The 12,176-nt window shown below is 50.3% G+C and overlaps 1 protein-coding gene across 1 annotated transcript in view; it reads left to right on the top strand.

The window, feature by feature from the left end:
• Nucleotides 1-1,800: 1,800 nt before the first annotated feature.
• Nucleotides 1,801-12,176, top strand: part of SCARB1 (scavenger receptor class B member 1) — a 56,799-nt gene continuing 46,423 nt past the window's right edge. The window contains exons 1-2 of the mRNA XM_032283486.1: nt 1,801-1,931; nt 11,344-11,488. Of these exons, the coding sequence (XP_032139377.1) occupies nt 1,801-1,931; nt 11,344-11,488 (276 nt within the window). The remainder of the gene's footprint in view (nt 1,932-11,343; nt 11,489-12,176) is intronic.

Genomic DNA, 12,176 nt, shown 5'->3' with positions numbered 1-12,176 from the left:
CTTAGGACAGCTCAGGCTGAAACAGCAGGGTTCAAAAGCAGGGGAGCGGGGGACGTGTGAGCATCCTGGGCTTGGGGCTTCCCATTAAAGAGGACACCGGGCTTCCTGCCAGCCCCACCTGGTCTCTAGCGAAGCCTGCCTCTGGCGAAGATATGGCTGTGGGGACAGGAAGGGGTGCAGGGGGCAAATGTCACACTCCCTGGTGCAGAGGTGTTCCCTGGGGTGGAGGGGGCTGTGTGGGAGGATGCCCCAGGGTCTCTGAGTGGGTGTGGCAGGCTGAACAGTGTCCCCAAAAGGTGCTGGTGTCCTAATCCCCAGGACCTTGAATACGTGACTGTCCTCAGCAAAAGTGGCTCTGTTGGTATGATTAAGTTAAAGATCTTACGCAGGCATGATGGCTCCCCCCTGTCATCCCAGCACTTTGGGAGGCCAAGGCGGGAGATTTCTTGAGCCCAGCAGTTTAAGAGCAGCCTGAGCAACATAGTGAAACACTTCTCTACAAAAAATATGAAATTAGCCAGGCATGGTGGTATGTGCTTGTGGTCCCAGCTCTGTGGGAAGCTTGCTTGGGTTCGGGAGTTCGAGGCTGCAGTAAGGCGTGCCGCACCACTGCGTTCCAGCCTGGGCAACAGAGTGAGACCCTGTCTCCAAAAAAAAAAATGTTAAGGATCTTGCGATGGGAGATGAACCTGGATTGTCCCAGGGCCACCATCTTTCCAAGGGTCTTTGTCATAGGGAGGGAGGGGGGTCAGAAAAGGAGATGTGACCTCGGAAGCAGGGGTGGGAGTGATGAGGTGACTGGAGCCAAGGAATGCGGGGGCCTCCTGGAAGCTGGGGAAGGCGAGGAAATGGCTCCCCCCAAGCCTCCGGAAGGAAGCATCCTGCCTGCACCGCGACTTTAGTCCCATCTCAGGGCGAGCCCCATTTTGGACTTCGCCCCCCCAGAACTGTGAGGTAATACTTTGTATTGATCTGAGCCAGTGTCAGTTGTTAATTCTTTGCACAGCAGAAGCGGGAAGCTAATACGGAAAATGCTTCTGCTAAAGCCAGGTCCGTAACACAATGATATACAGCCAGTGCTCGACTTACGACCACGATTGGTTCCGACAGACCGGTCGTAACAGGATTTGGTCGTAAGTTGAGTAGGCTATATGTACAGTACTGTGAAATGATGTTATAAAAATCTATAAGTCATATTTTATCATAATTTTCTTTCATCATTGTTATATATCATAATTTTCTTTGTTCATTTTATGCCATTTGTATCATCTCTACACCATTTTGTTTCTTATTTTTACATTCGTCAGGTTTAAGTAAAACACTGCATTACCAGTACAACTGGTTTAAGATTTGCAAAACATATAAAATTACAAAATACAGGTGCATACAAAAATACAAAATACAGGTGTAAAAAATACCATAGGAAACATTTTCCCAATTGCAAAACATATCACGATATATAAACATGTATGAAACACTTGATTGGCCGCTGGTGCTTGGCTGCGGATCGTTGATGTCATCATCTGAGGCAGCAGTTGGGGTTACCGGAGTTGGTTTTTCGTAAACATGGTGAGCTTTGTCTGAATTGTATGTTTCTTTTTTTCTTCATAAATTTCATGATACGGACGAAACACATCATGCGCCATCCGTTCAATCCTTGCAAATCGTTCGATGTTTGGGTCCATTGCTTCGAAATGTATGAGAAGTTTATTGGGAGGGGTTTGATGAAAAATATCCAAGACACAAAACACAAATTGCTGTACCGAGTCTGGGATAACAGTTGAAATGGTGCACGCGGAGATGGTAGTGCTGCCGGAAGCTGGTCCGCACTGTCGTACGCCCAGCTGGGCAACGTTTGCGGTGCCAGACGCGGGGCAGTCGTGGCTAGCGATTGTGGTCATAAAATCGAATGGTCGTAAGTTTCATAAGTCGTAAGTCGATCAATACCTGTATTCTGGTTCGGGAGGTCTTAGGTAAAATATTTAAACTTAAAATAATGTTGGAAGCTTTAATATACGTACTTTTGAAATTTCAGTGTTTTTAAAAAAAGAATTTAATGTTCTGGGAAAAATATAAATATGAAGTGCACATATTTCCTCTTGCCTGAAGCTGTGATGTGATTTGGTGAGGCACTGATCTGCCCTCCTTGTATTGCTGCCATGGAGCCTGCTTGTTTTAAAATGACTTTCTGTTTTAGAACAGTTTATTTTTTTTCTTTTTTCTCCTTGCAACCCAGGTGGTGGGGGTTGCAGTGAGCCAAGGTCATGCCGTTGCACTCCAGCCTGGGCGACAGAGTGAGGCTGCATCTCAAAAAAAAAAAAAAAAACAAATTGAAGTATCAGATACATAAAGAAAAGTGCACAATTTTGGTTAGAGACTGATGGGTTTTCACCCGGGTATGCATGCTTGTAATGACCCCTTGTACCAAGTGTAGAGGAGAATGGGGAGAATGGGGGCGGGGGCAAGAGCAGAGGCAAGACAAGGTGAGGAGATGATGTCACCTGGCCACACAGTGAGGAGGGGGCAGGATGGCCCTGGGACGCTGTGGATGGATTCGAGGCATGCCTTCGAGCAAGAGCAGCCAAGCCTTGCTGATGGACGCGCGCTGGGTGGGAGGGAAAGGAGGACTCAGAATGACTCCACCCCTTCGCGTAAGCAACTCACACGTGTGGGTATCTTCTAAAAAGCTTTTATTTTAGTCTTCTTACCTTCGTCCTTTAAAAATCAAAAGAAGTTGGAACATGAGCAAAGATGTGGTGTCCCCTAGTCCCAGGTTGGATTAGCCTGTGTCTTACTTGTTCCTGCATTCGGAGGCCCCATGGGGCTGGGGATGCCCGGAGCCTGGGGATTCACGGTGCAGTCAGCGGCTGACTGGCTGGTCCGGAGTGGGCAAGGCATGGCCTTGCCCCAGAACTAGGCTAAATTTGGGCAAATTGACTTCTTGGCTCACTTGGTCAGAGGTGTGTTTCTCTGAGGCCTGTTTCTTCTTCTCACAGGAGGAGGAGCTCTGCAATTCAGTGGCCACGACAAGTGAATGATTCATGTGTGAAGCTCCCGTGCAGGGAGCCCGTGGGTATGACCTAGGAGAGAAGTGTGAAGGCGCAGGCCTCCAAGCGGATAGGGAGCCTGGGGCCCTGGCTCTCCTGCACCTGTGACCTCGGTCAGGCATGTGGGTTTGGAGCCTGAGTGTCTGCGTCTGTGAGATGAGCCATTGAGATTTTAACAAGGTGAAGTAGGTGGAAGTGTTTTGCTACCTGAACAGTGCTGTATAGATTGTCCATACGATTCTGCTCCCCAGGTGCCTCAGGGCAGGGGACCCATCTTGTTCATCCTTGGGTCTTTAAATTCCTAGCATTGCATCTGGCATGGGGCAGATGATAGCGCAGGGGGTGAACTGCGATCCCAGTGAGGTCAGAGCAGGCTCGCTGTAGGCCAAGGTCATCCCAGCGGGCTTCATGGAGGAGGTGGCACCTTGTTGAGTGGGGTTTTAGGGTTGGAGGTCAGGGCCCTCTCCAGGTGCAGGGGAGAGTGCTATGCATGGTAGGAAGAGAGAGCTAAACATTAATGTCTATGAGGTCTTCATCTAACACACATTTACCGAGCTGTTGCCCCAGCCTAAACAGGCAGTGCTCTCTGTGTATTACAAAAAAAAAAAAAAAAAAAAAAAAAAAAGAAAATCCCAGGCCAGGCACGGTGGCTCACACCTATAATCCCAACACTTTGAGAGGCTGAGGCAGGTGGCTCACCTGAGGTCAGGAGTTTGAGACCAGCCTGACCAACATGGAGAAACCCTGTCTCTATTAAAAAAAATACAAAATTAGCCGGATGTGTGGTGGCACATACCTGTAGTCCCAGCTACTGGGGAGGCTGAGACAGGAGAATTGCTTGAACCTTGGAGGCAGAGGTTGTGGTGAGCTGAGATTGCACTCCAGCCTGGGCGACAAGAGTGGAACTCCCTCTCAAAAACAAAAAACAAAACAAAACAAAAACTCCCTTCTTAAGTATGAGCTGTTTCAAACATGCACAAAGGAGGACTCCGATTACCACCTGGTAGACATTTCCGTGTGGATTATAAGGTTTCGGGTCTCACTTTCGCTCCTGGAGGGTGCCAAGCGCTGTCCCAGGCCCTGAGGACACATCAGCAAACAGCAGTGGAGGCTCTTGCCCTTGTGGGTTTATGGTCTGGCAGGGGAGACAGATGGAGAGCCATAAATCTGATAAGCTAATTATATTGTGTGTTGAAGGCCACAGTAGCACGGAAACAGCACGGGAGGTCAGGAGTTTTAGGGGCAGGTCGGATCAGCCTTCTGAGAAGGGGGCAAGTGAGCAGAGATTCAAAGGGGTGAGGAGTTTGACCAGATGGGTAGGAGGGAGCCGCAGGTGCAAAGGCCCTGGGGCAGGAGTGTGGCTGCCTAGATAGGACAGCAAGGAGGTGGTGGGGCTGGGCTGAGTAACAGAGACAGTGGCTGGATATAAGGCCAGAGAGGACACAACGGCCAGACCAGGCAGAGGGGCTTGTAGGCCAATGTTCAGATGGTGGCTTGTGTGTGATTTTCAAGAAATAAAATGTCGTCAATGATAGCTAAAGATTTCCACACGTCCCCAGCTCCCGGCCCTCTCCTGAGATGCTTTGCAAGGTCGCAGGTATCATTTCCCTGAATGATTTTCTACGCTTCCACGTGGGTTCATCTTCAGAAAGAATATAGAGTATGATGTCGTGTGTTTGGAAAATTCACATCGAGAGGCCAATGTCAGTTGTTTTCTTCTTTGGCCTTTTCTTCACTCAAGAATTTTTTTCCTTTAAAAATAAAAATTGAGGCCAGATGCAGTGGCTCATGCTTGTAATCCAGCACTTTGGGAGGCTGAGGCAAGCAGATCGCTTGAGCTCAGGAGTTCAAGACCAGCCTGGGCAACATAGTGAGACCTCGTCTCTACTAAAAGCAAAAAAATAAAAAATAAGAAAATGGAATTAGCCGGGCACGGTGGTGTGTGCTTTATAGTCCCAGCTTCTCAAGAGGCTGAGGTGAGAGGATTGCTTGAGCCTGGGAGGCGGAGATTGCAGTGAGCCGTCATCACCCCACTGCACTCCAGCCTGGGCAACTGAGCAAGGATCTGTCTCAAAATAAATGCATAATAAAAATCGTAAACATGTAAGGCAGCCAACATGCTGTTTTGCTATATATACACGTAGTGAAATGATTACTACAGCAGATTAACATATGTATCTCCTCACATAGTTACCTCCTTTTCTTTTTTGAGGCAGGGTCTCTCTCTGTCACCCAGGCTGGAGTGCAGTGGGGTGATGATGGCTCACTGCAATCTCCGCCTCCCAGGCTCAAGCAATTCTCCCACCTCAGCCGCCCGAGTAGCTGGGAATACAGGTGCACGCCACTGCACTCGGCTGATTTTTGTAGTTTTAGTAGAGACGGAGTTTCACCGTGTTGGCCAGACTGGTCTGGAACTCCTGACCTCAAGTGATCTGCCCACTTCGGCCTCTCAAAGTGCTGAGATCACAGGCATGAGCCACCGCACCTGGCCCTCTGTTCTTTTTTGAGGTCTGACAACTATTTTGCTGCTCTCCTGCACACATGAGAATCTTTCTAGGGCAGAGTTTTCAAACTGTCGGATGTGATCAGATCGTGGGTTGTGAATTGAGTGGGGCGGGTGGGGATCTGCATTTTCAGAACAGAATGGAATAGGACGGAATCTCAGGGTGAATAATGGAGTCATAATGTCAGTTGCACCACCCTGCGGAGGTGAATGTCCCTTCATCAAGCTTCTGGTGGGCATGCAGGCTGTGGGCCTAGTGCAGCAGGCGCTGGGAAGCTGGTGCTCTGTACCATGTTTGAACAAGGGACCCGCAGACCATGGGGCCCTGCTCACATCTGACTCAGTTAGAAACTGTTCCCGACTCCCCGGTCCTCTGACCCCGCCCCCGCACCGCCCGCTGGGCACAGCCGTCCTGTTTCCAAACATCTTTGCCTGTAGTTGTTTTCTTGGATGTCCATCTACTGGGAAATGATAGCTCCTTTTAATATGGAGTTAATCTTTCTTTTTAAAATTGGGATTAAGATCCAGTTAACATAAAATTCACCAAAGCCATTTACCAATGTACAGTTTGGTGGCATTTAGTGCATTTGCAAGGTTGCGCAACTACTCCGCGATCTAGTTCCTAAGCCTCCTCATTATCCACAGAGGCCACCGTGCACCCATTACGCAGTCACCCATCATTCCCTTCTTCCCAGCCCCTGGCAACCACCAATCTGCGGTCTCTGGATTCGCCTATTCTGGGCATTTCACAGAGGTGCGGTCATAACGCTATGTGTGGCTGTGTGACTGGCTTTTCACTCTGCGTCATGGTTTCAAGGTTTGCCTATGTGGTAGCACGTTGTCTGCAATCCTTTTTTTTTTTTTTTCGAGATGGAGTCTCGGTCTGTTGCTCAGGCTGGAGTGCAGTGGCACTATCCCGGCTGTCACTGCAACCTTCACCTCCCGGGTTCAAGCAATTCTCCTGCCTCAGCCTCCCAAGTAGCTAGGATTACAGGTGGCTGCCACCACACCCAGCTAATTTTTATATTTTTAGTAGAGATGCGGTTTCACCATGTTGGCCAGGCTGGTCTTGAACTCCTGACCTCAGGTGATCTGCCTGCCTCATCCTCCCAAAGTGCTGGGATTAAAGGTTTGAGCCACTGCGCCTGGCCATTCCTTTCTTTAAAATTATTTTTTTTGGCTCTTTAAATAATCTTTTTTTTTTTTTTTTAACGCAATAGTAAACATGCAACCCACACATTCCTTTTTTATGAATGAGTCAGATGCCGAGGAGTGGACAGACCACATTGTGTTCAGCCCTTCATCTGCTGACGGACACTTGGGTTGTTTTCGCCTCTGGCCATGGCGAGCAGCACCGCTGTGCACCTTCTTGTACATGTTGTTGTTTGAACGCCCATTTTCAGTTCCTTTTGTGTGTATTCTGGGGAGTGGAGTTGCTGGGTCTTAAAGTAAGTTTGTGTTTGATCATTTGAGGAACCGTCAGACTGGTTTCCACCGTGGTCCGTGGATTCTCTACGTTACACTCCCGCCGGCAAGCACAAAGGTCCCGGTTCCCACACCCTTGCCAATGCTTGTTATTTACCATGAAAAAGGTTCTAGCCATCCAGGTGGCGGGGAGTGGTGGCCCCTGTGAGTTTGATTTGTGTTTCCCTGATGGTGTTGAGCACCTTTTCATGAGCTTGCTGGCCGTTTGTGTATCTTCTGTGGAGAAAGGTCTTTTCAAGTCCTTTGCACATTTGCAGTTAGTCTCTTATTTTTAAAATTTTACATTATAGTTTCAAAAGTGTTTAAGTGAAGTGTAGCATACGTACAGAAAAGCGTACACATAAAGGGAACAACACCGTACGTTTTTCAGTGATCAGAGTCCTGTCTAGCCAGCAACCAGATCGGGAAGCAGAATTTTCACCCCCGATCCCCCATTCCCCTGGGTGACCCCTGTTCTGGCTTCTATTGATACATTGGTCTTGCCTGTTCCAGAACGTCACATACATAGGATTATATGTTGTGCATGCACATAACATATCTGCCTTTTGATCAACATGATTGCATTCTATTTTAAAGGTAGCAATGGTATTTTTTAGGGTTTATTTGTAACTTAAGCTGTTCTGGAGGTTGTTCCACAGTGGTGGATATGGCATGTCATGGGTACGTTGCTGCTGCTGCTTTTTCAGACAGGGTCTTGCTCTGTGGCTCAGACTGGAGTGTGGGGGCATGATCACGGCTCACGGCAGCCTTCAACTCCTGGGCTCACGTGATCCCCTCACCTCGGCCTCCTGAGTAGCTGGGACCACAGGTGTGTGCCACCACCCTTGGCTAATATTTTTTGTATTTTTAGTAGAGATGGGGTTTCACCGTGTTGCCCAGGTAGCATTCCATTGTGTGGCTATGTGGCAATTCATTTATCTGTTGGTGGATATTTGAGTTGTTTCCATCCATCCAATATGGAAATATCATTCCATGTTTGTTTTTGGGGAACATTCAGCCAAGTCACACTCTTAAAGGCTTCCCAGCCTTTGCACGGGCTGTGCTCTCTGCTAGGCACTGCTCCACCATCTCCTTTTCCTAGCAAAGCCCAGCTCATTAAATAATTCCCAGCTCAGATGTCCACTCCTCCAGGCAGACTTCCTGGCTGCCCAGGAATGGGCTCCAAGGGTCTGTTTGGCTGAATGGGAGGGAGTGGCGTCCAACAAGGGCTCACCTTGGCATTCTGTCCCAGCTTTGTGTTCCAGGGCCATGGTCTTTGACCTTGGGGGTGGTGGGGACAGAATCACAGAATCAGCCATGTTAGGCAACAGGCCACGGCGTCCCCACCACTGTTATCTAATCAGCTGCCTGGTCTAGCGTGGTAGAAAAAAGTCATCCTTCTGATCAAAAGCAGAGCAAAGTTCATCCCTTAACTGGGTGGAGGGAGGGCAGAGGAGGAAGGGTCACTTCATGACTGCATGGCTGACCCTCCGATGCCCGGGGTCTTCAGACCTTGTTGGAAGCACTTTACCTCCACGATTCACTCCAACCTCACAGCAGCCCATGAGGCGGTACTCTCCTATGCCCATTGTATGGGTGTGAAAACTGAGACTTGGAGAAGGTCAGTGACTCGTCCCTGGTCACCCAGTTGGATGGAGCTGCGCTGGGTCTCTGAAGATTCCCTTTAGGCAGTGCTAGATGAATGTGCTGAAACCCAGGGCCCCAAAGTCTCTTGTGTTGGAGAGAGAGAGAGAGAGAAAGAGAGAGAGAGAGACAAGGACATGCAGCTGGATCCTGTGACTCCTTGGTTTAGCCCCAATTCCTCTTCAGAACCAGCCAAGCCGGCCAGGGGAGGAGGAAAGCATGGTGGAATTCCAAAGGAGAAAGACGCCTCCGGCCCAGTGGCCTCTGCTGAGAAACCAGGTGGGAGACGGAGGCCGCAAAGGGGAATTGAGGCTGCGTGTGTGTGTGTGTGTGTGTGTGTGTCTGTGTGTGTGCGTGTGTGTGTGTCTGTGTGTGTCTGTGTGTGTGTCTCTGTGTGATGGAGTCTCCTCTGTCGCCCAGGCTGGAGTGCAGTGGTGATCACAGATCACTGCAACCTCTGCTTCCTGGGCTCAAGCCATCCTCCCACCTCAGCCTCCCAAGCAGTCAGGACTATAGGCACCCACCACCATACATGGTTGGTTTTTGTATTTTGTTTTGTTTTGTTTTGAGATGGAGTCACGCACTGCCACCCAGGCTGGAGTGCGGTGGCGTGATCACAGCTCGCTGTAATCTCTGCCTCCTGGGTTCAAGCAATTCTCCTGCCTCAGCCTCCTGAGTAGCTGGGACTACAGAGCCACCGTGCCCAGCTAATTTTTTTGTATTTTCTAGTAGAGACAGGGTTTTACCATGTTGGCCAGGATGATCTCGATCTCCTGACCTTGTGATCTGCCCGCCTCGGTCTCCCAAAATGCTGGGATTACAGGTGTGAGCCACTGTGCCTGGCCAGTTTTGTATTTTTTTTTTTTTTTTTGAGACGGAGTTTCACTCTTGTTACCCAGGCTGGAGTGCAATGGCGCAATCTCGGCTCACCGCAACCTCCACCTCCTGGGTTCAGGCAATTCTGCCTCAGCCTCCTGAGTAGCTGGGATTACAGGCACGCGCCACCATGCCCAGCTGATTTTTTGTATTTTTAGTAGAGACGGGGTTTCACCGTGTTGACCAGAATGGTCTCGATCTCTTGACTTCGTGATCCACCCGCCTTGGCCTCCCAAAGTGCTGGGATTACAGGCTTGAGCCACCGCGCCTGGCCTCAGTTTTGTATTTTTTATAGTGATGGGGTCTCCATGCTCAGGCTGGTCTTGGACTCCTGGGCTCAAGTGATCCTCCCGCCTCGGCCCCTCAAAGTGCTGGGATTCCAGGTGTGAGCCACCACCGCGCCGTGCTGCGTTCTGCTTTTTAAAAAAGCAGCTTTATTAAGGTGTGATTGATAGAAAACAATGATGCATATTGGATGTATGCAGTTTGATGGGCTGGCGTGTGCACCCTGGGAAACCCGCCCCCGGGATCCAGGTGCCACACTGATCAGTCCCCTCCACAGCTCCCTCCCGCCCCCTCCTGCTGGTGCTCCGTGGTGGGAACACAGAGTTCGCACTCCACTTCCTGGATACCTTTTCCAGGGTTCTGGATTTTGATGCTGTGTTTTTTTCTATGGGGGGAGCACCAGCAGCTGGGCGGGCAGGCCTGGGAGTGAGGAGGCCGCCTAGACCACGCAGCCGGATGTGTGCCCCAGGCTGGAGAAGGGGCCTGGGCTGTGGTGAGCAGGGTCCCCAGTGCTGCCGGGTCTGTCCCAGGCAGAGGGACCCCAAGTGCACGGGCTTCGAGGCTGGGTGAAGGCCAGGGCCAAAGGAAGGGCTGGGTGATCGGGGCCTGAGAGCTGGAAGGGGCTGGAGCTGGTGCCGGTGGGCTGTGTTCACATGGGGTGGCAGGAGCCGCCATGGGGTGGGGAGGGCGTTAGTGACAGGGCAGGACTGCTCTTTGATCCAGCTCATATACCACCTCCCCCAGGAAGACCTTGGGGACTCCTCAGTGCCCTCCAACTATTGGCTGAATTGTGCCTCAGTTTCCTAATCTGTAACATGGGGGTAATAATAGTGGCAGTCTCAAAGAGTCATGGTGCTGTTTAGAGGATGAGAACATAGTCAAGTGAGCAGCATCACCCGGCGAACGGCGCTACCCGGAAATGCTCGCTTCTGTTACCTCGTTAATAGGCATTTGTGTCACCTTCATTTGCACCTATGGGCTGCTCAGGCCATAAGATGCTTCTCTGGTGCTCGCAGCTGGGCAGGAAGACACGTGTATCAATAAACAGTTATGGCACTTGAAGGCAAGTCTCTGATCTCCTGATTTTTCCAAGAGAACTTTGAAATCCGGATTTTACATTACATCTTGCAATTTCTTGACAAGGAATTCAGCTTCTTCATTTACACGCCACTTAGTCGAACTAGACACAGCTGTAGCTACAGTGTCACCAGCTCCATAGTACAGATGGGAAAATTGAGGTTCGGAGGGACCGACTTGCCCAAATGGCCCTGTGGAGTGCCACTCAGAGCCTGGCTGCCTCCAGATCTGCTCCTTCCAGGGGACGTGGGGCTGGGCCTGACTGGCCAGCTCGGCTGTCCACCTCCTGCAGAGCCTCTGCCTATTGGTTCTGGCTGTCTCAGATCAATGGGGGTGTCTTTGTCCTAGAAGTACATGTTCAAAAGAGGGTGGACCGCGATGCAGCCGCCTGGCTGTCTGGCTTCGCAACGTCAGCCCTAATCTGATGGGCTGGGTCACTCCTCCCAGCTCTGATGGGGTGTGGGCACTGAAGGGCCCGAGAGAGGTTGAGGGTGGGGATCGGGTGGACCAGGGGGAGCTCCCTGTGTCACTGGGGCAACGAACTGTAGATCTAGAGGAGCAAAGCTGGGAGGAGAATCCAAGTGGACCCCAGGTGTGTAAACTGCAGTCTTCAAGAAAATCACGTTTTTGCAGTTTTTAAGTCAGGAGATTTCATATATATTTCTGTACTTCTGGTTCTCATGGAAAGCTTCTGTGTTCTCATCTTCCTCCGACTCCTCCCCGACTGGCTCACTCGGCGCACAGGCAGGCTGTCTGTGGGCACACGCGGGCTGTGGCTGCTGTGGAACGCCACCCCTTTCTAGATTCGTGGGCGCCCTTCCTCACTGCCTTCGGTTTTGATTTTGGTTCTAGTTTGTGTTTCTTTCTTTCTTTTTTTGCTTTCTTTCTTTCTCTCTCTTTCCTTTCCTTCTTTCTCTTTCTCTCTTTCTTTCTGTCCTTCTTTCCTTCTTCCTTCCTTCCCTTCTCTCTTTCCTCTTTCTCTCCTTCTCTTTCTCTCTTTCTTTTTGAGACACAGTGTGACTCTGATAGCCAGGCTGGGGCACAGTGGCACCATCACAGCTCACTGCAGCCTCAACCTCCTTGGCTCAAGTGACCTCAGCCTCTCAAGTACCTGGGACTACAGGTATGCAGCACTATGCTCAGCTAATTTTTAAAAAATTATTTTTTATAGGCCAGGCGTGGTTGCTCATGCCTGTAATCCCAGCACTTTGGGAGGCTGAGGTGGGCGGGTCACTTGAGGTCAGGAGTTCGAGACCAGCCTGGCCAACATGGTGAAACCC

The sequence above is a fragment of the Sapajus apella genome, unplaced genomic scaffold, assembly GCF_009761245.1.
Source record: "Sapajus apella isolate SASKATOON/1434 unplaced genomic scaffold, GSC_monkey_1.0 scaffold2, whole genome shotgun sequence".
Classification (NCBI taxonomy): Eukaryota; Metazoa; Chordata; class Mammalia; order Primates; family Cebidae; genus Sapajus; species Sapajus apella.
Note: the sequence above shows the minus strand (reverse complement) of the source record. Positions and strands in the feature narration are given on the sequence as shown.